The sequence below is a fragment of the Helianthus annuus genome, chromosome 8, assembly GCF_002127325.2.
Source record: "Helianthus annuus cultivar XRQ/B chromosome 8, HanXRQr2.0-SUNRISE, whole genome shotgun sequence".
In the NCBI taxonomy this organism is placed as follows: Eukaryota; Viridiplantae; Streptophyta; class Magnoliopsida; order Asterales; family Asteraceae; genus Helianthus; species Helianthus annuus.
The window spans coordinates 18,835,711-18,861,959 of record NC_035440.2 but is presented as its reverse complement, the minus strand read 5'-3'; the positions used below and the strand labels follow the sequence as shown (position 1 = coordinate 18,861,959).

The following is a 26,249-nucleotide window of genomic DNA, read 5'->3' as shown; positions in this document are numbered from 1 at the left end:
AGTTCCAACTAGGGGATAAAGTAATGCTTAAGGTATCACCTCTGAAAGGAGTGATTCGGTTTGGAAAGAAGGGAAAGTTGAAACCCCGATACATTGGGCCGTTTGAAGTAACAAGCAAAGTAGGACCAGTGGCTTATCGGCTAAAACTTCCTGAACAGCTGGCAGGAATACATAATACTTTCCATGTATCAAATTTAAGGAAGTGCCTAGGGGACGAAGCCCAACAAATACCCCTGGAAGACGTACAGGTTGACGAAAAACTCAACTTCATTGAAGAACCACTACAAATCGAAGATAGGAAGGTTAAAAAGTTACGCAAGAAGGAAATCCCGTTAGTCAAAGTCAAGTGGAACGCACGTCATGGACCCAACTTTACATGGGAACTAGAAAACATAATGAAAGATAAGTACCCTCATCTTTTTAAGTAATGACAAATTTCGAGGACAAAATTTTTGTAAGGAGGGAAGGATATAATACCCCGAACCTTAATGTGCTGGTTATAAACGTGTGAAATATGTAATTTATATTTCATATATTGTTAAACGAGTAAGATGATTGTGTGAAAGGTGAAATATCTTGACAAACCTTGGCTAATATAGGAGACCGTTAATATTAATAATTAAATATTTTTATTTACCTTACTCCGTTTTTAATGAAACTTAGGTTAAAACGTAGATAAAAATATGCTCGTTCTAATGACATATTCGTCGTTTTATAAAACGTCATATTTTAAAAGTTATACAAGAAAAACGAGTTAAGCAGCTGAATTAATATATATAAGCAAGCAAGCTAGCAGGTCAAGCAGGTAGGTAGGCACGTCAATTGAATCCCATATCGACCAGAAAGGGATTTGAGGTGCCTGTTTGCTTGCTTTAAATAAGAGTCTCAGTAGTTTGTTTAGGTACCAGTTTCTTTAACGGGAATGCTCTAGTATAGAGAATCCTGAGTATACGATACCTCGTTGGGTGTTGTTAGTAGTCGTTTTTGGAGCGCGAGTAGGAGCAGGAGTAGGGAAACTCTACATCAACGTGTCGTAGATAGTTTTGAGGTATACTCTCGTTTAAGTTTATGTTTAGTTATTTATTATTTATTTTTAGTAGTTATTATTAGTTTTATTTTTAGTAATAATATATTAGTAGTAGTAGTGTTAGTATTATTTTTAGGTACTAGGGTTATTGTCAGGGGTGGGTATTGGGTAGCCTAGCCTTAGTTAGGCATGGACTGATCACCCATGCTTAAACAAGGTAGGGTTAACCAATATCCAACCATGATAATGACTAGTTAGTTGTACCATTACCTAACCTAGGATTATGTAATTGTGTCAGGACCTTGAAACATAACCCAGTCGTACTAGCGGCAGTTAAGCAATTGCTAATCAGGTGAGTCATCATACTTGTCTTTTAAACTGTGATAGTATACTCGTCCATAACTGGTAATAATGAGAATGCTGCAGTATGCATGTGTCATTAGGGGTATATGGGATCCTATTATGCTTAATGAGGTGTGTCACTCTGGGTAGGGTAATAAGGTGTTGTACCCACAGGCACTTCGTGCTTATAAGGTCCAGCGACACACACTCATACCTATGTGACGGCCGTAGGGGGACACAGCTGGAGGACCAGTATGTCTCTTGTACGGTGGTTTGTGACAAGTCAAATGTGACCTATAAGGTTCAATGAGGCCCAACCTGACTATAATGTGGTCACATGCCCATATTGTGTATGCATATAATGTAAACTGTGGTCTGTCTTTATAAAAATTTATAGTATGAGCTCACCAGTATATATCTGACGTCGTTTTGAGTATACTTATCTCAGGAGAGTCATGAGGAAAGCTATAGGAACTACTTGACAGTTGTGGAGTTTTAGAAGATCAAGGAGTTCTTAGTTGCCAAAAGTTTGTAAATAAATAAAGTGTTGTACTCAGACTATTATAAGTTTTAATGAAAGTTTAGTTTGTTTCCGCTGTAAGTGTATCAATTGTGCACAATCACCCGGGTTACGGGGTGGGTGTTACAGGTTCAATAGACAAGATGATGCTAAGTGATGAAACAAGACTTAAGTGGACTTAGAAACACACTTAGATTAATCTATTTTGTATTATATGTTTGAAACAATGTTTTACGTATTTGATTCTTGTATGACATTTCAGAAATTTATGAAATTTGAATTTAAATTATATTGTCACATAGTGCTATGAAGTCTCTTGCAATCTATTTCGTCTCATCCCGATGTTTCCGCCATCGGTTGGGGTGTGACAGTTTTCTTGTGTAGAAGGACTTGGTGTTCCATCCTCAAACAACCAACAACTCGTCACGGAATAACAAGTGGAAGCTTGCAAAACCGTGAGTACACTTGACCCATTTTCATCTTTACACTTTTTGAATGCAATATGTTAACCTTATCAAAAATCACAATACTTTATTCTTTATGCAAATGCACAAAACAATCCTTTATACATGAAAACTACTTGTTATACTTGATATATATGCTTGGGTGATTCTTATGTGATACTTTAAATTTCTTGTATTGTCCTTTATGTTGTACTTTAAATTTCTGGATGTAATTGACAATTTTCGTTATGATATGAAAACGGTTTTGAATTAATTATTGTCGCAAATAGTGTTATGTGTGATGAAAAATCTTTTTCGTCCCGCTCCGATGATTCCGCCATTGGTTGGGGTATGACATCACAGGTGTCATGGGGGCTTAGGAGGTGAGTACAAGTGTCTAGGAACGTGGTATAGCAGTTTGGGAGCCCATGGTTTCGAGTTGGAAGCGTTTTGGCAGTTTGTGTGGGCTAAAAGCCAATTTTCTGTTGTTGTGTCCTCTTTGCGAACCATAAAGCTTCAGCTTTGTGGTCCGTAGAGGGTTGCGGACCACAATAAAACTTTTGGGCTTTGACACTTTTAACCCCTTAACTTCCAAACTCTTATATGTTATCATAATTAACATAAATAGCCATTCATGGCCAATGTTTGGCACACCCGAGAGTATTGCCGCACATCATTAAGCTCCCAATTCGTTAAAGGGTCACTCAGAGGTATAACTTAACAAGTTGACGCGTCCTCCAAATATCAAACTTTCAAATAAATTCCCAAACGGTCCCTCTCCTCCAACAAGTGGCTCATTTGAGAGTACGGACTCCGTAAAGGGTCACTCAAAGGCATAGTTTCAGCATGTTGACACCTTTAGTCCCTCCACATTCAGATTTTCCACAATTGGCAAAAATAGTCCCTTCTAGCCAACCTTAGGCATAATTAGGAATAGGGACATGTGTCGATACATTACTGGACATGATTTTACGAGGTGTTACATAGAAACTAAAGACACATGTTATATTTGACGCTACTCATTTCAGAAACTTTAGGCCGAAACATGAATTTATAGAAATACATATATAAATATAAGCATGTGTGCAAATTATTTTTTCCAAGTAAAAGAATGAAAAAACAAATGGGGGAAAATGACATTTCATAAAAATTTTAGAAATGTAGGAAAGAAAGTGTGCAATCTCAAAGTATGAGTGTGGTTTGGTTGGTGGCAAAGATATTAGGGATAAAATTGTGAAAATTCAAAGTTGTTTTGTCTTTTATTGAAAGTTGGGGTGTCGGTGGCGCAAAAGCCATCTAAGTTTTTGTTTAAGATAGTAGATAATTTATCCTTTGAAAATTTTCAGTAGTAACTAAAAAAAATGCAATATTACCTTGGTAAAAATATATAAAAAAAATCAGCTACGGTTTTTTTTTCCTTCGTAGGTAGTTTCTCGTTGATCCATTGCATTTGGACTTTTTCTTGTGATAAAAATCTAATAGATGTTGAAAACCGAAAACCGAAAAGGCAAAGGAGAACCGGTCTATTAGTCAAGTCTGGTTTGATAAATTTAAGGGGTAAGTTTTGACAATTATAGTTGAAAAATTGACTCTTTTTGTCATTAATATTATAAGCTTTTTTTATTGATCAAAATATCTTAATCACGTGTTGGTTGAGATTCTCGTTTCAACCATAAGACGCGCAAGATCACTTATTCCATTCAAGTTGTCAAAGTTATCATCATCGCTTATTGTGTGACGAAATGACTCAATATCACCCAAAAGCGTCCCTATTTCTTGTGTAGTAAAATCATCCGGGTACATCTTAGCAAACGCCAATATCTTCGATGGGTCAAACTTAGAAAAACCGTTAGAAGGATTTAAACCCGACATATTTTTTATCAAAGTAGTTGTTACCTTACTAAATCGACTTCCTAATTCTTGAATTTGCATGTCTAAAACCTCATTAAAAATGTCAACCTCAAAATGATGTCGATTTGTAATGACATTCTTTCGGTTTCTTGGGTTACCATAACTTTCCGACATGTCCAACATTGTAATGTTGTATTTTTTACAAAAGGAAGTCACTTTTTCCAACATCGGCTCAAACCCATTTTGTCTTAAAGCATTTAATGCTCGTTTTGTACCATTTATCAAGTTGGCCGCTTCTAATAAATCTTTACCTTTTTGTTGAAGGTGTTTTGAAAGAGCATTTGTGTAACTTAATATATCTCCCATCAAATGCATATAAAAAACAAACTCGAGTTTTTTAAAATACGATAGAATACCTTTTGCATTTGTTCGTTGTTGACTGCAATCTCCATCTTCTTTAACATATTGGAGTACGGTCACAACTTCCGGAAACAATCTAAGCAAACTGATGATGGTTCTATGATGTGAACCCCATCGCGTATCACCGGGTCGTGCTAGGGAAACCTCTTGGTTTAATCCTTTACCCGTTTTAATTTCACCTTCAAGTAATTCTATTTGATTTGGGTGATAACTAGTAATAGGTGGCCTATCATGTGGATCCGAAGGAAGATCATTTAAATCAATAATACCTCGTGTTGTTGGAATTGAAGTTGTAGGATTATCATTATCAACATTCGGACTTGCATCAACGTCATCATTTGCTTGGATATTCTCATTATCAACATTCGGACTTGCATCGCCATCAACGTCATCATTTGCTTGGATATTCTCATTATCAACACTCCGACTTGACTCATTATCATTAATTTCTTCGAATTTTCTTTTGAAAAAGTTCCCAATTAAAGCTTGTTTTTTGGATTTTGGTTTCGTCATCACTTCAAAGTTCAAACAATTATGAATCAAATAACACTCAAAGTTCAAACAATTATGAATCAAATAACTGAATAACAATAAAACAAACCTGAATCAATGGGCTGCCAAAGTGCGAATGGGCTGCCAAAGTTTCTGTCGCTGTTGTTCGAGCAATCGAGCTTCGATTTTTTATTCGCTGCCAAAGTATCAATCATCATCATCATTCATCAAACTAACAAGTAATAATTATATGTTCGAAAATCGAAATCGAAACAAACCTGTTATGTTATTGCTGCAGTCGAAAATCGAATTAGGGGTCGTATATAATCGTACGATTGTTCAGTTCTGTTCGGTCGTATATAATCAGGGATTCAGGGGCGGACTGGTTTTGCCTAATTGCCTCTTTGTTCGTTTGATGAGATATTGAGATCATTAGAATTAGAAATTGATAATTGGAGTTTGTCACTGACGTTTGATATGCCTAAACTGCCGCCCAAAATAAGTAGTTGGGCTATTATTTCTGAATTGGGCTCATGAAAGATAATATGGGCTATTAAATAATTCTTGATTTCTTGCCACAGAAACATGTTAGCACAATAATTCTGAATTGGGCTCATGAAAGATAATATGGTAATTTGTTTTTGAAAATAATTCTTGCCTATATAATTGGGCTTATTATTTTGTAAAAAAATTTTTGAGGGGTGTCCTCGTACTTGTTCAGGGGTGTCCTATGTATAAAAATCGGAAAAAAAAAATTTTTTTACACTTCTAGTCAAAAGTTGAGCCGTAGCCCGGGCTCCGCCCGACAAGCCTAAGGGTCCGCCCCTGGTTGAGAACTTATTAAGATTCAACATAAACAGAAACAGGTTAGGTTTATCATTCATATTCATGATTCTATAAAAATCCAAATTGGCTTCTTTTCAAATAATGGACAAGAGAATATATATATTACTTTCAACCATTTCATAATCATTGGAAATTTTAACCAGAGTCAAAATAGTTTTTTAATCATATCGGGTTGGACTTAGAAACGGTTCAACCAGAGTGTACTGAACGGTCAACGGGTTAACTAGTTAACCCTATAATTCCATAAAAATACAATTTCACCTCAAAAACTAATCCAAAACTACATGAAATGTCAAATTGTGACATTAGATACCCGTATTACTATGCTACAATTACAAAAGACCCGGCATGTAACATAAGGTTTAAATGATATTATACATAAACTAGAAAATTAAAATACTGGGGTTGTTTTAATATGTTGATTTTGATTAGAAAAATATAAAGTTGGGCCCACCTTCACCACTCAAAACAACTTATTATTACCTTGACACCTAAAAAATTTGGTATCTCACAAGTTCAAAGATAATCCATAGAACCTGGTCATCTCATATAAATTAAAACTCATATAATAAAAATGTTACTTGACAAAGAAACCAAACATTATATATTTATCTACATACAAGATGAAAGGCACCTCTACTCTAGTGATTTTGATGTTTTAGGTTCAGTTATTTAATTACCAGTTGTATATATTGTATTTTCAGGATTTTAATGCAAACCTCTCGGATTTTGGGCTAACACGGTTAGACCATGTGTAGTGGTAAGATGTTATAATGCCCTCACCATGGGGCATTATCCGACACGTGGCATCCTAGTCAGCGTTGGGCATTATAGCATAAAGTGGTGAAGTGGGGCATTATTCCAATAACGCCCATATTATTTTTAATGAAAAAAAAAATTAAAAGGATGTCAGGTTGAAAAATTAAAAGGATGTCATTGGTGGAAAAAGTAATTGTCAACAAAAGTGGCATGGAAGTCAACAAAAGTGGCATGGATGTCAGAGGCCACATTGCAAATTCCGCGTTTTAATTAAAACGCGAACAACAAATTTATCCAAAAATAACGCCCTATAACGCCTACCGTAGTGGTAGGCGGGGCGTTATAGGGCGTTCTAAATGAAAAATTTTTAAAAACAACGCCCCAGTACACATGGTCTTAGGTCCAGTCAATGGAGAGTCTCATGTCACAACGCGTGTAATGGGCACCTACGGTTATGCGGCTCCTGAGTATGTGGCTACTGGTTAGTTCTCTTGTCTCCTTGTGCAACATATTTTTAAGTAGTAGCCAGTTTTCTTTTGTTGGGTTTAAATTAATTATGGTTCCTCCACATTCTATAGCTCTTTAAATATGAAATAACATGTGATTACTTTCCAAGTTATCATAGTTTGTGGTTATCTTCTTTTGAGTTTTAGTTCACAATTGAACTATTGGATTTAGATAAATGTTTCATTATTGTTTCAATCAGATCACTTAAGTTCCTATTATTCCACTGCTGTGAAGTTTAATGACGGGCTAATTTAATTGAAAGTTGAAACAGTTACGAAACTTGTTATGTTTAGTTCCGGGAAACTCATTACTTGAGATTAAACTTGAAAATGAAAAACCCACCGAGGGGGGTTCGATCCTGAGCCGTACCCCGGTTTTCATCCGGCTGTTACTTCAGTGAGGCAACTCGTGTGGAGGCAGTACGGTTTCCGGGGGAACGCCGTAACCAAGTCTGGTCAACCCAGCGCGGGCCCGGTTAAGACAACGTAAGTCTGGGCAGACTTGGCTAGTGCCGCCAATTAGGTGTGACATTTTGGATCACTAAAAAAGAAAGTCACCGTTCAAAAAAAAATTAAAAACAAGTATTCATATGTGTTTAATCTAGGTCACTTAGTTTCTAAAGTTACGGAGAATTTTATGACAATAGAACGATATGAAACTTGAGTAACCTACATGACATATAATGAAACTTGGTTTAATATGAGAGACATTTTTGCTTAGATAAACTTAGATTGAGAATTAGATATAGTTTTTCAGGTTTGTTTGCTATGTACAAAATTTCAATCATTATAAAATTGTAACGAATATCCTTCTTCGGTTTTGATTTTTAAGTGGTTCATAAAAGGGTGTTGCATTGCAATTACAGGCCGCTTATATGTCAAGAGCGATGTTTATGGTTTTGGAGTGGTAATGCTCGAGATTATAACAGGGTTACGAGTTCTTGACACTTCTCGACATGTCTCAAAGCATAACTTGGTGGACTGGGTTAGACCTTTATTAAGTGATAAAAAGAGAATACACAGAGTTATGGACTCACGATTGGAGAAAAAATACCCTACGAAAGCCGCTCATAAAACCGCTGAGCTCATCCTAACTTGTCTTGAACCAGATCCCAAGAACCGGCCTTCTATGGAGGAAATAGTGTCGTGTTTGCAGGGTATTAATGCTATCAAAATGGAACCGAGCAAGTCAACGGCTAACACCATCAAAGGTCAAGCTATCAATGAAGTTGCATAACAAACAAATATCCGGTATGGGAATGGATATTGTTTTCATCACTAAATTCATGTTTGTTCCTAAAGCTAGTCGTCGCGAAATTGCAATTCGTATACCATGCATCTATTAAGTACATCATTTCAATATTTATTGTTAGAATTATCTTATACTTACGTGTTCCCCTAACACAAACTCGGGCATTGCCACAACCTTGGCCACTGCTGGTCGACCCTCAATACAAGTACAGAAGCATTCGATTGAGTTACATTAGTTCGAGTCACTGTAGGTTCTCCTTGATAGATGACAATTTTTTTCTTTCCATGTCCATTACAAATGTGAAAGCTGTTTATTATTTATTTATATTTATATGAATGAATTAGATAAAATATAATTACGGTAAACAATCAAAAATAATAATCAAACGAGTTAAAACAAAACTTTTAATTTGAATTAATGGAATTCCTTCTATTTATACTATTGGACGGGTGATCTATCGACCCAAACCCCTCCCCGTTGCTTCACATGGAGGGGAGAACGATGGCACTTCTCACGACGATGATCACCATAGCTTTGTTCATGGTGTGGGCTCATCAAGTGTCCATTGTTGATCTTTAACCGCTTTGGTTTCATTCTGATTGCATTGATCTCTTCTAAACTCGCCACCACTTTCTCCATTGAAGGCCGGTGATTTGGGTTCACATCAAGACACTTTCGGATGAGTTCTCCTGCCTTAATCACACCTTGTGATGGATAATGTTGTTCCAATCGCGGATCCATAATTCCTTTTAGTTTCTTGATGTCGGTTAACGAAGGTCTAGCCCAATCCACCAAGTTTTGTTGTGAGGGAGGTCGATTAGGATCAAGTACACGTAACCCTGTCATCATCTCTAGCATCACCACCCCAAAGCCATAAACATCACTCTTCACATATAGATGACCTATAGTTCCATCACAACACTTTATTGTTTATATAATGTAAGTTAAAAGAATATAAGTAATATTAATAGGTGGGGGAAATTTTAACATGAATAAAGAAATGAGTTGCGTCCGGTTCATAATTTAAAATTACCAATTCAAAACCTACCAACCCAAAACAAATTTAAAAACACGTAAATTATTAGATTGACTACAAATTTAGACAAGTGACTAACCAGTAATCATATACTCAGGAGCTGCATAACCATATGTTCCCACTATCATTGTTGACACGTGAGATTCTCCATTAACTGGACCTAGCTTTGCCAATCCAAAATCTGAGAGTTTCGCGTTAAACTCCTGTCACAAAATTCGTTTTTAACAACATTTAATGGTGTAGATGAGTTTTTAAAGTTATGATATAATATGATAGTGATGATTTGTTTCTTCTAAAGCAATGTTTATCAGGCCATCTCTCTTGAAGTTTAAAAAAAATAAACAAATTTATTTATTTATAAAACTTACACATGTGCAACGATGTGCAAGTCATATATAAAAAATTAGAAGCGTTAATCGTTAATATAAGTTAAATTATTTTGGTTTGTTCTTTTTGTTCTCGTAATATTTTAGTTATGAAATCAACTTTACTATGTATATAAAACTTACACCATCTAATAAGACATTTGAGGATTTAAAATCTCTATAGATAACTTTTCTTTCGGTATTATGCAAGAAAGAAAGTCCCTGAGCTGCTCCCATGGCGATTTTGATCCTTGTCTCCCATGGAAGTGGTTCACTGCCTTCTCCATTGAAAAAGATATAAATAAATAACTTGGTATAAACACAGTGTTAAATAATTATTATATATATATCATATTAGTTTTGATTACATTTTATTAATTTGTTACTATATATATGATAATACTCACTTTTAAAGAGATGGTTTTCTAAGCTTCCTTCTTGCATATATTCATAGACCAGAAGGAACTCTTGATCTTCCCAACAATATCCCAAGAGTTTTACTAGATTTGGGTGAATAAACTTTCCCAATAACTCCACTTCTGCCTGCCACACACATGCTAATTGTTATATAAATAGTTACTGTTGATTATATCATAAGATCATGGGTAAAACATAAACCCTAATGATGTAAATTCAATCATAAACAATAAAATAAGAGGTGTGTACCTGATTAGCAGTCACCACACCAGAGAGGGAAGTAGACGTCATGTTCGTCAGATTGGTCTGGTTCCCCTTTAGGATGTATCTTCTTGATGGTAGTACCGAGTTCTTTAGGGTTGAAGAACTCGTAGTAATGGAGAGAGAGGAGGGGCGATTTTAGTGTGATGTTATGAGGGTCTAACCCTAATCCCTCTCTAGTAATCTCCTTATATACACCCAAGGGGAAACCCAATTAGTTAGTTAGGGTAATCTGGCCCATCAACAATTACCAACTAATTTATTATAGGTTTAATATATTTTGATCCAAATAATATAAATGATTATAATGGCTACACAATTAAATATAAATATAATAATTATATTTAATCTTACATTCTCCCACTTAGCCGAGTAATCATTTATCATGAGTATTAGATTAGTCTGATCAGAAGTTAATACTCATTTTAGCCTTAAACAAGTACTATAGCAGAGAAATACAGCCGTTGAATCATTATGCGACTCAGGACCCCCATTAGTCATACTATAGCCTCAATTTAAAACCTAATAGTTATGATCAAAATAAGTAAGCCCTTTAACGTTTGATTTGTATTTATAGTTGTCTATATGTCATTACACCGGCAGAACATATGTAAGAGACATACAAAATCAAACTGATGAGGAATATTAAAAGTTAATCATTCATAGTACGATATGCAGTTGTACATAGTCATCAATAAACCCGTGATTATTATAAGCGCTTACATAATAGTTATGGGTGATAGACTTTTAGTTATAGGATCCTTAAGCATATCATGAATGCATTCGATACAAAGATTTAGTTTCCTCAATTCGTTCATAAACGAATAATTAATTGTGTATCGAAATTTAATGCAGCACCTCTCGAACTGTTACTGTTCAAGGAGACATGGTAGCTGACTTTATCACAATAAGTCTTCAATATATTAATTATATGAAGTTAATAAACTTATGAGTCCACTGATAAATTTCCAACAACATTTAGTGACTATTGCTTTGTGATCAACAATATATTATATCGTCATATCTTAGGTTGTTATTATCAGTTTATTATGACTCCTCCATAAGATAGGTTTTGTCTGCTGACATAAAGATATACCCGAAATTACATTTTTGTCATCTTTGAATATTACAAAGTTAGAGTAATAAACCGGTTTTTTAATTCTCACTTCTTCTTTAAATTGTAGTCTCTCGTTTCTTTTAAAGATATTGTAATACTCCATTAGATGCTACACATTAATCTAGACATATCTAGTGTGTTGCAATATGAGTAATATCTAAACGAGTATAGACTTAAACTTACATAAGGCTTCTAATTAATGAAGCATAAATAAATAATCTCATTTATCCTATTATCCTCTAAAGGAGAGCAATATTGATTGTTACATATGTAAGGACCCATTTAATGTTAAACTTATGGAACGAAACTAATATCCCATTTGGTCTATCTCAGTATGTTATGATATCAATCACGTAAGAGATATCTCTGAGTTTTATTATATCAAGGTTTGTGTTAACAATGCTTTGACTTATGTAACATATGCTTGTCAAAGAATGTCATCTATATAGACAAGTTTATTTTAGTTGCTCCCACTCATCTTGAGGTAGGTACATTAATCCACTTGATTCTTGATGAAAATAATTACGTTAGCTTTTCATCACATTATGATGTTTGCATTAACCCATACATGGATATTATTGGCTTACAAATAAAGTGTTCTTTAACCTTCAGTTTGAAACTTTAGGTTGTTATCTAATGAACATGTAAATGTGTCAGCCATTTATTAGGGAAAATCGTTTTAATGTTCATCTAATGTAGCTTCAAACTATTATAAGCTACTAGAACAGTGATGATCCTTAAAGAAATCTTTTGTTAGATATGCAATAAAGATTCTTTAATAATTTATCTCTTCCTGAGTACAACCTTTGACAATCAATCATGCTTTTGAGTGTCTTAACGCTTATATTTGGATTTGGTTTAGTCATGAACACTCTTAGGTAACTTAATCAAATCCCAAACGTTACGCAAACACATAAAATCAGTTTTACTAGAAAACTGTTTTATTCCATTCATATGATTGATTTACACTAATGGCTTAATTTGAAGAGATAGGATCAGTAAACTTTTCCAAAATCCATTTCAACCCCAAATTAGGGAGGTTATGTAATCATCAAAGTTAGTAGGTTTTTAAACCTAGATGACCTCCTGAGTTTATTATTGGGTTTGTTAGAAGTTTCAGTTTTATGAATTAGCTCTTGATTAGGTTTCTACCATTTTCAGGATTCTAAGTTTTGAAGAGTTGGTGCAGTATGGTGTACAAGAGGTGTAATAAGAGTTAAATTCGAAGTGAAATTTAATGACACTCTTCCCCCCGCCTCTTGTATTCCATGCAAGTCATTATAAGGACTTTGACTGCTCCCACTGACCTTAGAAAACTTAAGGAACTCGGCATGCTTAGGGTCAATGTGTAACGGCTAACAAATTCTAATAGAGAAACACAAATTAGTGACGTTAGTCGTTGTAGTTTCTCTTGTTGAGGATTATGTTAGTTTAGGTAAGAAATCTAATTGTGCCCACAATTAAGCAACAATGAAACTTTTGTAAGAGTAGCATTAGATTTTAAGGAGACAAATTTTGTGGAACAGTGTCGTGATGGAGCGGTGTCTTGTACAAGAGGTGTAAATTGAAGTAATATAAAGTTTTCACTCCCCCACCTCTTGCAACTTTTTACAAGTTATAATTAAGACACTTAATGCTCCCACTGATCTATGATATTTCTATAATGCTACAAGAAAAGTTTCAATGAGCTACGTGATGTGGGAACCTATCACATATATGTTAGACTTTATTTTATTTCTTTAACGTCCAGATATCATAAGAAACTTTAGGGACATAGTTAATAGAAATCTTATTAAGTACATATATGAATAGAGTTCTTCTAAGACCGTAGGCCATATGCGACAAAATTTAGATACAAGTTGATAGTCTTTCAAATGATAAATGAATTATGTCTGAATATTCCATTTTGAATAAGTTCCACGAATGTCAATGAATGACTTATGATGGACCCATACTTATTCCTTAAGCCAAGTAATATTTAGGGCTGTAACGTCATGATTTAGAATCACTGAGAATGAGATTAGATGAAAAAAATCATCCTCATTAACCATGTTATGATTTCTCATGAATTTTGGTTCTAATGGATGAAATTTATAAGTCTCATTTTCCTTTTGTCAAATTCTCATTTGCATGATGACAAAAGTTGTGAAAAAATAAGGTATCATCTAGTTTCATCACAGTAATGTTTCTATCCAGATATTTAGAACAAATAAGATGAGAATTTAAGATAAGTGTGACTTTATGTTGACTATGTAAACCTCACAATCTTCATAACATTGCTTAATTATGATACTATATTCTGATTAATCAGAATATATAAGGTATCGAAAAGCGTTGTTGGAAGACTGTTCATTATGGTTCTTATAGTCTTAACATTTAATTTTGTCACTAACTCTCATGTTAGTTATTTGTCGAGTTCTGGTAAGGAAACGTATGGAACTAGAGTTAACTAATCATGTGTTAGTTGGAATATTAAAATTACCAGACTTAAATATCATTAGTAAGTTACTATCTAATCAATTTATCCAACTGTTCTTTTGAATAATGGATAGTCTCGTTGCTTATGCCTAGTCTAATGACATAATTATGCAGTGAGATTTTCCCTTGAAGAACCTTAACGTTGGGATTAGCACTTGTGATTTGTCTATGGACCTTAGAACAATCCTCTTGTAAAGTTCTTAGTGGTTGTAAGGTGAATAACATCTTATTTTCCAGTTTCAAACATTTATTTCTATGTACATATGTTGCTTATCAATACACTCGTTATACTTTGGTACTTTTGAGTGTTATAGCTGATTTATAATGCATCAAATTGTACAAATGAAAACTTAGTATGTAATGTACTGGAAAATGTACTTATTTCCATGCGTAAGCCCTTAACTTTACGGGTCATGGTATTGTACATTATAATATATTCACATATACCACTTAACCTTATAATTTATAATTTAAATGAAGACATGCACCTTAGGAGTTCTTGTGATTATTCCACAATTATAGATTAGTCTTAGGAAAAAATTAATCTGGAATAACTTTAATGATAGCAATTATATTAGAGAGTTCTTGATTATCATAAGAGACATCATGTTCGATTTGTCCTGATCATCATGCTCTAATTTTCTTCTTTATAATCTTTATCAGAAGAGAGCAATAGGATTATCGTGTCTTAAGAAATAATCAAGGATTTAATTTAAGAGCTAATTCCAATAGAAATTTTAAATAAAGCAAACATTTTGGGTTTAGGAATTAGAGTGGATGAGATATAGGTAGAAGTAAATTATAGTGAGTAAAATTATGGGTACTTAAAATAAGGCAGACGAAATGATCATAAAATTAAGTAAGGATCATTAATATAAGGATCATTATGTGAAGAGATTGTGATATGTCTATTACTAACATCAAAATAATAGACTTAGTAAAATCCTACTTAAACAAAGACAAATCAGCTTTGGCCAGAAGTGTAATCATTTAAGTATGTGTGCAAAGTAATCGTGACAAATCAGCTTTGGCCAGAAATGAGACAATCACTTTAGTTATGCACTTGTCAAGCATGCTAAACATAAATGAATTAAATCAGCTTTGGCCAGAATTAAGACATTTCACGTTTGTAATGCATACTTAACATAGCTTTTATAAGACTTGAACAATAAATAGATGTAGTAAATCAGCTTTGGCCAGAATTAATACATCAAAAGCTCATTCAAGTTAAGCTATTTTGGTTTTGTAAAACATTATTTGATCCTTATTAATTAACTAAGTATTTACAAAACCAATTATTAATTAGCTAAGTCTTAGTTCACATTAAACAGCCTAAGTTTTGAGATTTCGAGTCATGGTCTCGAGTCGTGCTGTTATGGTTTCGAGTCGCAACCTTAGTCTCGAGTTATGCTGTTATGGTTTCGAGTCGCAACCTTAGTCTCGACTAATCACGTTATGGTTGCGAGTCGCAACCTCATGGTTTCGATCAATCACGTTATGGTTGCGAGTCGCAACCTCATGGTTTCGAGTAGCAACCTCATGGTTGCGAGTAGCAACCTCATGGTTGCGAGTAGCAACCTCGTTAACAGCTGTTTTGTGATAAGGTTGAATCAACTAATTTTAATGGATTTGATTATAATTTCAAAATATCTTATGTGTATCTATCCAAGTTAATTATTCGATTATAAATTTAAAGATAATATTTTTATTCGAAACTTGGAGATGAAGATATATAATTTTAAAAAACATAATCAAATCCTAATGTTATCCGAAAATAAGGAGATTTTTTTTTTTTTAAGATTAATGATAATAATAATCAACAAAAGTCGATTTCGATACACTATGCGACAAGTATTCGGAAAACATATAAGTGTATAACTTCAAGCCACTAAAAAAAAATTAAATCACCCCCACTGAAAAGCTGGTGATGAATTATTACTTTAGAAACTTGATAACTCAAATTGAATCAAGATACATATATTCGAATATATCACGTCAGGATTTATTTATATATGAATGATAGAATAATTATAAAATATTAAAAGTAACAATTATCATTCATTCTCAACACTTTCTGGGATTACGAATTCTTTTGCAAAGTCAAAAGATTTTCAATATATTGAACTAATGGCTTCACATATTCAAATGGGGTTATACGCAAACTGATTTCAGAAAAAAAAATAATATATCCATTAGATTTATTTAAGTATTTGAATTCCGTATATCCCACTAAAGCAAACTTTGTAATCGAATTAAATGATTGAATTTATATAATCAACATCGCTCTGATACCACATGTTGATTATATCATAAGATCATGGGTAAAACATAAACCCTAATGATGTAAATTCAATCATAAACAATAAAATAAGAGGTGTGTACCTGATTAGCAGTCACCACACCAGAGAGGGAAGTAGACGTCATGTTCGTCAGATTGGTCTGGTTCCCCTTTAGGATGTATCTTCTTGATGGTAGTACCGAGTTCTTTAGGGTTGAAGAACTCGTAGTAATGGAGAGAGAGGAGGGGCGATTTTAGTGTGATGTTATGAGGGTCTAACCCTAATCCCTCTCTAGTAATCTCCTTATATACACCCAAGGGGAAACCCAATTAGTTAGTTAGGGTAATCTGGCCCATCAACAATTACCAACTAATTTATTATAGGTTTAATATATTTTGATCCAAATAATATAAATGATTATAATGGCTACACAATTAAATATAAATATAATAATTATATTTAATCTTACAGTTACATGTTTCATATTATAGTTAAACACCTATAGCTTAACAAAAACTAGTAAAAATGAATAAATATGTATTTTTTTTTAAGTTTTAGTAAAAATAAGGGTAAAAAAGTCATTATATAACTTGTTTTTAATGAAATAAATCAAAATGGGTAAATTTGCAAATTTATTAGTTAAGGAAGGGGATATATGCAATTTTAATAGTTAAGAAAGGTGATATATGCAATTTTAATTTTAAGTTGGGTAACTACGCAATTAAACAGTTTTTTTAAGAGGAAACATGCAATTGTCCCTTTCTTATAAAAGTCCCTCAACTAAACTTTTTAATATAAAAGTCACTCTACTTGTTAAATCTAAACACATTTTAGAAAAAAAAATATAGGAACCCGTAGTAGCCGTTAGGAATCAAATACAAATCGGTGCATCAGGATGTAAATCACAAATTGCAAATCGTAAAATGATTTTGAGATGAACATTAAAAACCGGTGTTGTTTACAGGGGCAGACTCATATAGAGGAATGTATGCTACCCATTGGAAAAAAATTCTGGGTCCAACACTCTATTGGGTAGCGTTTGGTATGAAGAAATGAAAGGTGGAATGGAATGGATCATTCTGATGGAATGGAAATAAACATGTTTGGTTATCATTGGTAATGGAATGGAGCATTCCAAGGGAATGTAACTCCTTCCAAATATAACAATTTTCATTCCTTGGTATGTAGGTGTTTTTTTTCCATTCCTTCAAGGAATGGAAAGAAATATGTTATTATTATTATTATTATTATTATTATTATTATTATTATTATTATACTTTTATTTGTATTTATATTTATATTTATTAATATTCATACTAATATTAATATATATGAAAAATCTATTATTAATTTTTTATCATTAATATATTATTATTATTATTATTATTATTATTATTATTATTATTGAGTCAATTATATTTTTGTCGCTTTAATACAGTTATGTTTACTTCATTTTTTTTTTTGTTTATCAAATTGTACAAAGTAATGATTCATTCTATTCATATATGAGTAACCAAACATCACAATGGAATGGAATGATCCATTTCATTCCGTTGTCCATTCCATTACCTCGTCCATTCCATTCTCTCATCTATTCCATTACCCCATACCAAACAGACTCTTGGTTGTTTAGTTGTTTGATTAAGGTCAACATATGCTACCCAAAGTACACGACTTCAAAAGGTGAAATTCTCGAGTTTTCGAAAGAAAGCATACATTCGAGTTTTCGGATGGGCATGGCATGTTGGTCAGAGAAAAGGGATGTCAAGTTTCCCGTGGACAAAAAAAAATAATAAAGGATCTTCTTCATATTTATTTCTTTGATCCAACTCAGTACCTTTTTGTTTTGTTAAAAGAAAATAAATCTGTAAACCATCGACTACACCGGTTCCTAATCATTTTTTTTAAATCCCAATTGTGTTTGAATTTAGTAAGCAGAGGGACGTTTCTATTCAAAAATTGGGTTGAGGGACTTTTATAATAAAAATTATGAAAGTAGATTGATTTTGGTTGGGAATAATAACCAAATCAACCGAATAATGCACACTCTGACAATGTTTGTGTTTCTCTATGCATTGCGTGGGATCCCTTCTAGTAGATAATAAAAGAAAACTAATGGGGACACATGTCATCTAAAAATGGTAAAAATACACAGTTGAAAGTAATAATATTTTAAAATTAACTTAATAAAATTTATAAATTTCACGTCAATGCTTGTTTTATTTAACTCTTTGTACTTTATTTTCAACAAAATTAAAAATTTAATTATTTTTCAAACACGTTGAATTAATTGTACGATCTTGTCACCTAATACGTTGATTTTTGTATATGCTAATAGTATTTGTTACTTTAGTCGACAAATCATCTACCATAACTAAAGGGAAAAGAAATCTCATACGTAAGAATATATATAGTGTATGATTATATTTATTTGTGATCGTAAAAAAAAAGTAGAAAACACAATAAAAATAAGATATAGGGTAAATTACTTTTTGAGTCCCTGTGTTTTATGTGTTTTAACTAGTTGAGTTCAAAAGCAAAAAGTTTAACGACCTGAGTCCCTATAAGCATTTTCTTTAACCATTTGAGTCCAAATTTCTAACACTGTTAAAATTATTCTGTTAACTTTGGTTAAATGACCACATTACCCTTTTAATTAAAAAAACCATTTTATTATTAAATATAAAATATATATGTATCTTCTCTAGATCAGATCATAAGTCATGGAGAAATTCACTCTCTCTACCTAAACCATCTCCATCCCACCACCACACCTCCACCATCAACACCACCGTCGCCACCGCACCTCCACCGTCACCACCACCACTACACCGTCACCACCACAATACCCACCACCGCTGCACCTCCACAACACCCACCGCCGCCGCCGACAACTCCGGCGACATAAAGTCAGATGAGGAGGGTGAGGATGATGGTGTGTATGCGCTTTATATTCTCTCTCATTTTCCCAACTTACCCAGAAACACAAGTTCATAAAGATAAGTTTGCTTCATTAATTTATTGATTTCTATTTTCTTGATCATTAGGGTTCTGTGTGTGAATCTTTGCTTCTTGTGGGTGTATTCTTGCTCAAACTTTATCTTTTGTTCAGCCATTTTTTTGTGTAGATGGGTTTCTTCAGGATTTGTTTTTGATTGTGGGTATGTGTGATAACTTCAAATCTTTAATTTTCTTGACCATGAAAGGAAAAAAAAGATTTTTGATGCTTTGAAGCTGTAAAGAGTGAAAGATTAAAAAATTGAAGCTTTTGTGTTTGTTATTTTATGATCATTTCATCTTGATTCTGGGGTTTAATTTTATTGTAATTAGGGTATAATCAGTTTTTCAATGAGTTTGAAGGGTCGGTTCCGAGTAAGTTGTTTGATAAAGATATTGATGCGGTTTTTTTAAACGATAACCGGTTTCGGTTTGCGATACCGGAGAATCTTGGGAACTCGCCGTTGCCGCTGCACCAAGGATAACAAGGATTCCGTTGCAGAGAAGGAAGATGTAATGTCTGTCAGTGATGAACTACAGCTGAAACCTTTGCTTCATTGATGAAATTGAACAAAGGAATGAACAAATCGACGGCTGATTCGTTCGCAGAAAGTTTTAATCGGTGAAAACAGAGGAAAATGGTAGAAATGGAAGTGAATTGAAGAAGAAGAAGAGTGAGAGATCGGACAGAAGAACAGAGACAGAGACGGATTTGAATTAGGGTGATTGTGCCCAAATTTGGAAAATGGATTGTTTAGATTTTGTAGGTTTCTTTTCTTTTTGGGGTTGTGTAATGGATTTATGTATTATTAACAATTAATGATAATAATATGTAGGGGCATTTTAGTCTTTTAGTGCATGTTTGGCTTAGCTTATTTTCAACTTTTGAAAAGTCCTTTTGGCCAAAATAAGTCAGGAATTCCTGACTTTTGCCAAATCCCTCTCACATAAGAAGAAAAGCCAAACACTTTCAAAAGGACTTTTGTTCTTCAAAAGTCCTTTTACCCTCAAAATAAGGAACCCCAAACACCCTCTTAATGAAAAAGTAACAGGAAATTCAAACAAAGTTAGAAATTTGGACTCAAATGGTTAAAGAAAATGCTTATGGGGACTCCGGTCGTTAAACTTTTTGCTTTTGGACTCAATAGTTAAAACCCATAAAACACAGGGACTCAAAAAGTAATTTACCCTAAGATATATTATTTTATAATATTAAAATTGTGTATCGTAATACTTTTGCTATATAGGTGTTAAATACCTATGGTTATGTGAATTCACCGATCTAAATTATGAATGGTAATTTTTAATATGATCCAAAAACAAGGAAATAATTAGATTTTAGATCGTATCGTCTAACTCCTTATATAAACAAGCTGTGTTGGTGTTAATTTGCTTTAATTAAAAACATAGATATATGTCTATTTAAAAATTAAACTAAAAATATATTTTATAATGTAATGTCAACCCGTTTACGCCTTGTTTAAATCTTTTATTACAACATACTAACACGTTTTATGACATGGATAACTCTTTTACAACACGACAACTCATTTGAGTTGTTTAAATAAATAGATTACACGATTTGTTTTTCTAATTACACAAAACTATAAAATAGAAAATTGTCAACACCTTGACTGTTAATATTACAATGTAAATTTAATTAAAAAATATAAATATGTTATCTTCAATTTATTAACATATAACTACAATGAAATATTGTTTTCTTCAAACATCATCATCATACTTAGAGCATCCACAATAAGACCCACTAAAAACATCTAAAAACATGTTCAGTCAGCTACCACATAAGAAAAACACTCACCTTTCAAAAACATCAAAAACCCACCCAATAAGAAAACACAAAAACATAAAAACATTGCCATATCATCACCACCTTTTTAATTTTTAACCACACATTTACACCACTTATTCTCTCTCTCTATATTATATATATTAAAAGTACATGGGTCTCATCATTTACTCATTTTTTCTAGTTCTTGGAGAAAAACACCACCCAAAAAATGGATATAAAAAACATGTCTCACAATAAGAAAAACATGAACATATGCCACATAGACATATAAAAACATGAAAAAATAGCTTATTGGAGATGCTCTTAGTAAATTCCATCAATAGCAAAACTAAGATAAAGTCTAAGTAGCGTAAGATGTACACGGTTACCTCTACAATGAAATATTGTTTTCTTCAAACACGTTGCAAAATTGTTTGACTTTTACTATCCCACTGATTGACTTTCAAGACCGTACAACCTTGCCACCTAATACATTGACTATTGTACTATATGCTAATATACATTACTCTTTACGTACGACAAATTATTATCTATATATGAAAGAAGAATGTCGGTGCCAATTTTTAATTTGGTCCCTCCTTTTAATTTTTACACTTTAATCCTTTTACTTTTGTTTTTTTTTTCTTTTATCCTTTCTAAGGTAATACTTATTTATTACTGTAGCTATTCGCACTGATAATTAAAGTGCACGTGCCGCTTTCGTTTTCTTCTTTCTTAAGTTGGTTTACGTTTCAACATCATTTTTTTTAAACGACTAGGGTCAAATATAATACGTTTTCATGCCTATTTTTATGTACGTTTTGAGTTGATCTACGTTTTGACGTAAATTTTGTTCGAAAACAAGTCAGGTCAAATATAATACGTTTCTATTCGACGAAATAAATTCGAGTTATTGTATGTTTTGACGCCGCCGCAACGCGCGGCGGGTACAATAACTAGTCATCTCTTATAATTAAGTTATAACTAAGACAATATACTTTTACGTTTATATAAAAACCACAGAATAAATAAAAGAGATACTTATACTAAAATTATGTAGAATTGTGTTGGTAGTTAGGGAGATGTAAAACTCAACCCTATTAAAAATTTGAGGATGGTAATTTCTGATAATCACTCGGAACAGGATTGACAAAAAAGAAATAACAAATTTTAAATTGTAGCAAGGTTGGAGAACTCGTTAGTCGTTAGTCGGCCGGTGAGGTTGGGACTAGCGACTATTCGGGATTACTCGGATAGGGTTTTTTATATGTAATTTTCAGTTTTATGTATACGTATACACATTTTTATAGGTAAGTATTTTAAGTAGCTAGGTTTTAACTCTTACTCAACTCATTTTTTAATTATACAAGATTAATTGTTGGAATTCACATGGTTTTGTTGGAAACTGGCCGGAATTTAGAGGTTTTGATCGGAATATACAAGTTTTTTGCCGTAATCTAGCCGAAATCACTGATTTTTGGCTGGCTGACTAGGTCCGACTAGGCCCGACTAACGATTAGTGGACTGATTAACGGAAAATTACTCAGTTACAGGCCGACTATCGATTAATCGCCGACTAGTTGCGATTTTTACAACACTGGATTGTAGTGTCTCATTCGTATAATAACTAGGTTGTGTTCGTGTTAAGGTGCTTAGCTCATTTAACTCAACATGTCTACGTGTCAAACCCTTAAAATTATAAATATAATTTATTTTATACTGTCATCCTATTTTTGTCTGGCTCGTTTAACTTTTATATTACAAAGTCAAAAAACAGATTTTAGATTGGCGGACTCAATACGTGTTAAATTTTCAGAGTTTTCTAGTAAGATTTACACTACGAAGCGAAAAACGAAAGAGGGTACCGGCCCCTAACTCACACTAAACTCTTCCCATATGTGTGTGTGACTTGGTTAAACCAACTATAAACCAGCAACCTGTTTGACTTTGTTTAATTACATGAGTTACATGAATTTTCTTTCAAGTTACACAATCCCAATTTTCTTTACATGAATAAATATGTGATAAACATATATATGTATCATTAAAAGTAAATTTAAAACACTTTATATTTATATTTATATTTATATTTATATTTATTTTTTTATATAAAAAATATAAAAAAAACACCTAGTCATGCAAACGTCATGAATACCGGCTTGTGACATGCAGTTATTACGTCAAAAATAATTCTATTAAATAGTTTGCATGAAAATGACAATATCTTAAAAGATATTAAAATCAAACCTGCCATTCTTTAAGACCTTGAATGCTACCGGAATCCAACTTCTTAACGGCAACCGGAATCCCAACACCAGCCTTCAACGGCGCGTAAGTCACACCGTCCACCCACCCTTTGAATACTTGCCCGAATCCACCTTCTCCTAGGATGCTGCTAGGCCGAAAATTTTTTGTGGCGGTTTGCAGCTCGGCATATGAGAATATTTTTAAGTTTGGTGTTACTATTTGGCCCCTAGGCCTAGGCAGCACCGACTCCTGACTAGCGGTGCTACCACCGTGATTAGATCTGCCTTCGGCCACCGTGGCAGGAGGTTGTTGTTCTGTAGCTTTGTTATTGGTGAGATTATTGCGAAGCTTTCGATGGCAGTTTCCCATCTCTCCAAGTGGCTTCTGTGTATTTGAATGTTAAAATGTGTTTCTTAAAAGCAAGAAGAAAAATGAAGTGGGAAAGATATGGTTGTGACAGGGAACCATATTGTGCCCCTTTTCAAGTGTGAAAAAGTGAACTAATTAAGATTTTTTTTATGGGGTCATCTAGATATATAGGAAGTACTTATTCAAAATATGACTAAAATAGGAGGAGATACTTGTATTTTTTTATAGGAAAAATTTCTTTTATTTCCTGTTATCTGTGGTATTTGAAATCAATGCCTTCACCTCCCAATTAATATGTTTAAAGACTTTGTTTTTGCAAATAGACCATCACCTCATTAGTAGAAGATACTTGTACTTAAAAGGGTTTTTTTTTTTTTTTACCGTTCACAAAAAAATACACGTAAACCTCACACAATACTATAGGCGAATAGAAACAAATTAAATGTTTAATTTTATATTATAGTTGTGTTAAAAGACATATTGTAATTTAGATTAAAAAAGCAAAACAATAAAATATGTAACTAGTTATATAATGATACTAATACCAACGCGAGTATTAGGCCATCCGTAGTCATAAAGCCCTTTGTGGGGCGTTATGTGACACGTGTCGTGCCACGTCACACAGGGGCTTTATGGGGCGTTATATCACTAGAGCCCGTAGTCATAAAGCCCCTACCCATCAATACCTAATTATTAATTTTCGTTTTTATTAATTAATTATAAAAACACTAACTAATTTTTGATTGGTCCAAACTTTGAAATCTCCCCCATACTTGGCGCTATATATATCACGCTCCACTATTTTTTTTGTCTCATAAAGCCCTTCGTAATGGTGTTTGGGGCTTTATAGGGGCTTTATGTGGATGCATAACGCCCCACTACACATGGTCTTAGTATGAACTGCTTTTGTCTCCTTCTAGCTATTGTTCATATTTTTATTTCCATAAGTTAGCAGATATGTTTATTTTCAGAAAATTGTATATACTTTGACTTTTACTACTACTATTATACCCAATGGTAATTTGCGCGTGGTATGGTTGCCGGTGAAGTCATAGTTGGCAATCCATCATTAAAACACACCTTTGTTCATGTGTTAGTAGTTTTTGTCGATGATCACTCGGGAAAAACGTCGGTGAACTCTCTATACACGTCATGTTTCCCGATAAACCTTCATCGAGAGATATGTTTGAAAGCCCTCTATTTTGTAGTGACTACCTTTTATCTAATTTCCAAACTATCACCATTCACCAATATCTCATCTTATTCATCGATTTTACTTAATTAATGGTCCCCATTTCTTCTTGCATTTTTCATATTTTTGGTTATTTATGTGTGTGTGGTGGAGCCACTGCTAGAAAAATACATTGTTTACGTTTTAAATTCATAAATAACTAGCAAAAAGATTGCGGCGCGGGTACATCGTGAATGTCGAATGAATTAGTCAAAGCGTTATGTAATGTGTCACCCATTTGAAAACATGTATTTGGATGCATCTGCTGTAACTCAATGTAACCTATATAAGCATTACGGTTGGATCAAAAAGTAAAGTAGATTGAATTTCTGTCGTATAAAAAACGAAGTCAAACCTGGGTTGGTTCGTTTGAAGGGTTTGACCTAACCACTACAACTCCCTTACCTTTGCATAAAGACTTAGCGGCGTCAAAACGTACGGTAATTCTTACGTTAAAACGTAGACGAACTGAAAACGTATAGTATGAAAACGTATTATATTTGACCCGACTCGAATCCGAAAAAAAAAACAAATTAAGTCAAAACGTGAATTTATAACGACAAGTACATAAAAATCAGCACGTGAGGAAATAACATATTTTTTTAATTTACGTCAAAACATAGACCAGCTTAAACCATACATAAAAAATATGTATGAAAACGTATCATATTTGACCCAAATCAATTCCGAATGCTTTTTCGTATATAAAAATAAGCATGTGTGGAAATAGCGTATTTTTATATTTACGTGAGCACATAGACCAGCTTTAACCGTACATAAAAATAACCATGAAAACATATTATATTTGACCCGACGCATATAAAAATACGCACTTGAGGAAATCGTTTGAAAATATAGACAAACTTAAATCATACATAAAAATTAGCATAAAAACATATTATATTTGACCAGGGCCGGCCCAAGGGTAATTAAACCCAAGCAAGGGCTTTGGGCCTCCATGTGAGAAGGCCCCCAAGTTTATACAAAGACTACTAGTATATATATAAATAGTTAAGTTAGGGACTCTAAAGTGAAAATAGTAAATTGGTTCAACGGTAAACTCCCTCTCTATGTATAAGGAGTTCAGCGGTTCGAATGGTAAACTCCGAGTTCAGCGGTTCGAGACATTTGGACACTGAATCTTGTGTTTGTTTATTTTTGAATCAAAGATCTATGTTTGTTTTTAAAACAAAGCCCAAAAA

General features: G+C 33.3%; 3 protein-coding genes across 3 annotated transcripts; 1 reads left to right on the top strand and 2 right to left on the bottom strand.

The window, feature by feature from the left end:
• Positions 1 to 3,973: 3,973 nt before the first annotated feature.
• On the bottom strand, positions 3,974 to 5,116 carry LOC110901931. Its single transcript, XM_022148688.1, has one exon. The coding sequence runs from the start codon at positions 5,114 to 5,116 to the stop codon at positions 3,974 to 3,976; it is 1,143 nt and encodes a 380-aa protein (XP_022004380.1).
• A 1,967-nt stretch (positions 5,117 to 7,083) lies between these two features.
• LOC110901932 (probable serine/threonine-protein kinase PIX13) lies at positions 7,084 to 8,512 on the top strand. The gene is made up of 2 exons (XM_022148689.2): positions 7,084 to 7,181; positions 8,073 to 8,512. Exons 1-2 carry the CDS (start codon positions 7,091 to 7,093, stop codon positions 8,441 to 8,443), a joined length of 462 nt encoding a protein of 153 aa, XP_022004381.1. The 5' UTR covers positions 7,084 to 7,090; the 3' UTR covers positions 8,444 to 8,512.
• Positions 8,513 to 8,820: 308 nt separating this feature from the next.
• On the bottom strand, positions 8,821 to 23,937 carry LOC110899702 (probable serine/threonine-protein kinase PIX13). Its single transcript, XM_022146598.2, has 5 exons — positions 23,448 to 23,937; positions 10,267 to 10,402; positions 10,004 to 10,137; positions 9,574 to 9,697; positions 8,821 to 9,360 (listed from the first exon to the last, which is right to left on the bottom strand). Exons 1-5 carry the CDS (start codon positions 23,814 to 23,816, stop codon positions 8,897 to 8,899), a joined length of 1,227 nt encoding a protein of 408 aa, XP_022002290.1. The 5' UTR covers positions 23,817 to 23,937; the 3' UTR covers positions 8,821 to 8,896.
• Between the last annotated feature and the right edge of the window lie 2,312 nt (positions 23,938 to 26,249).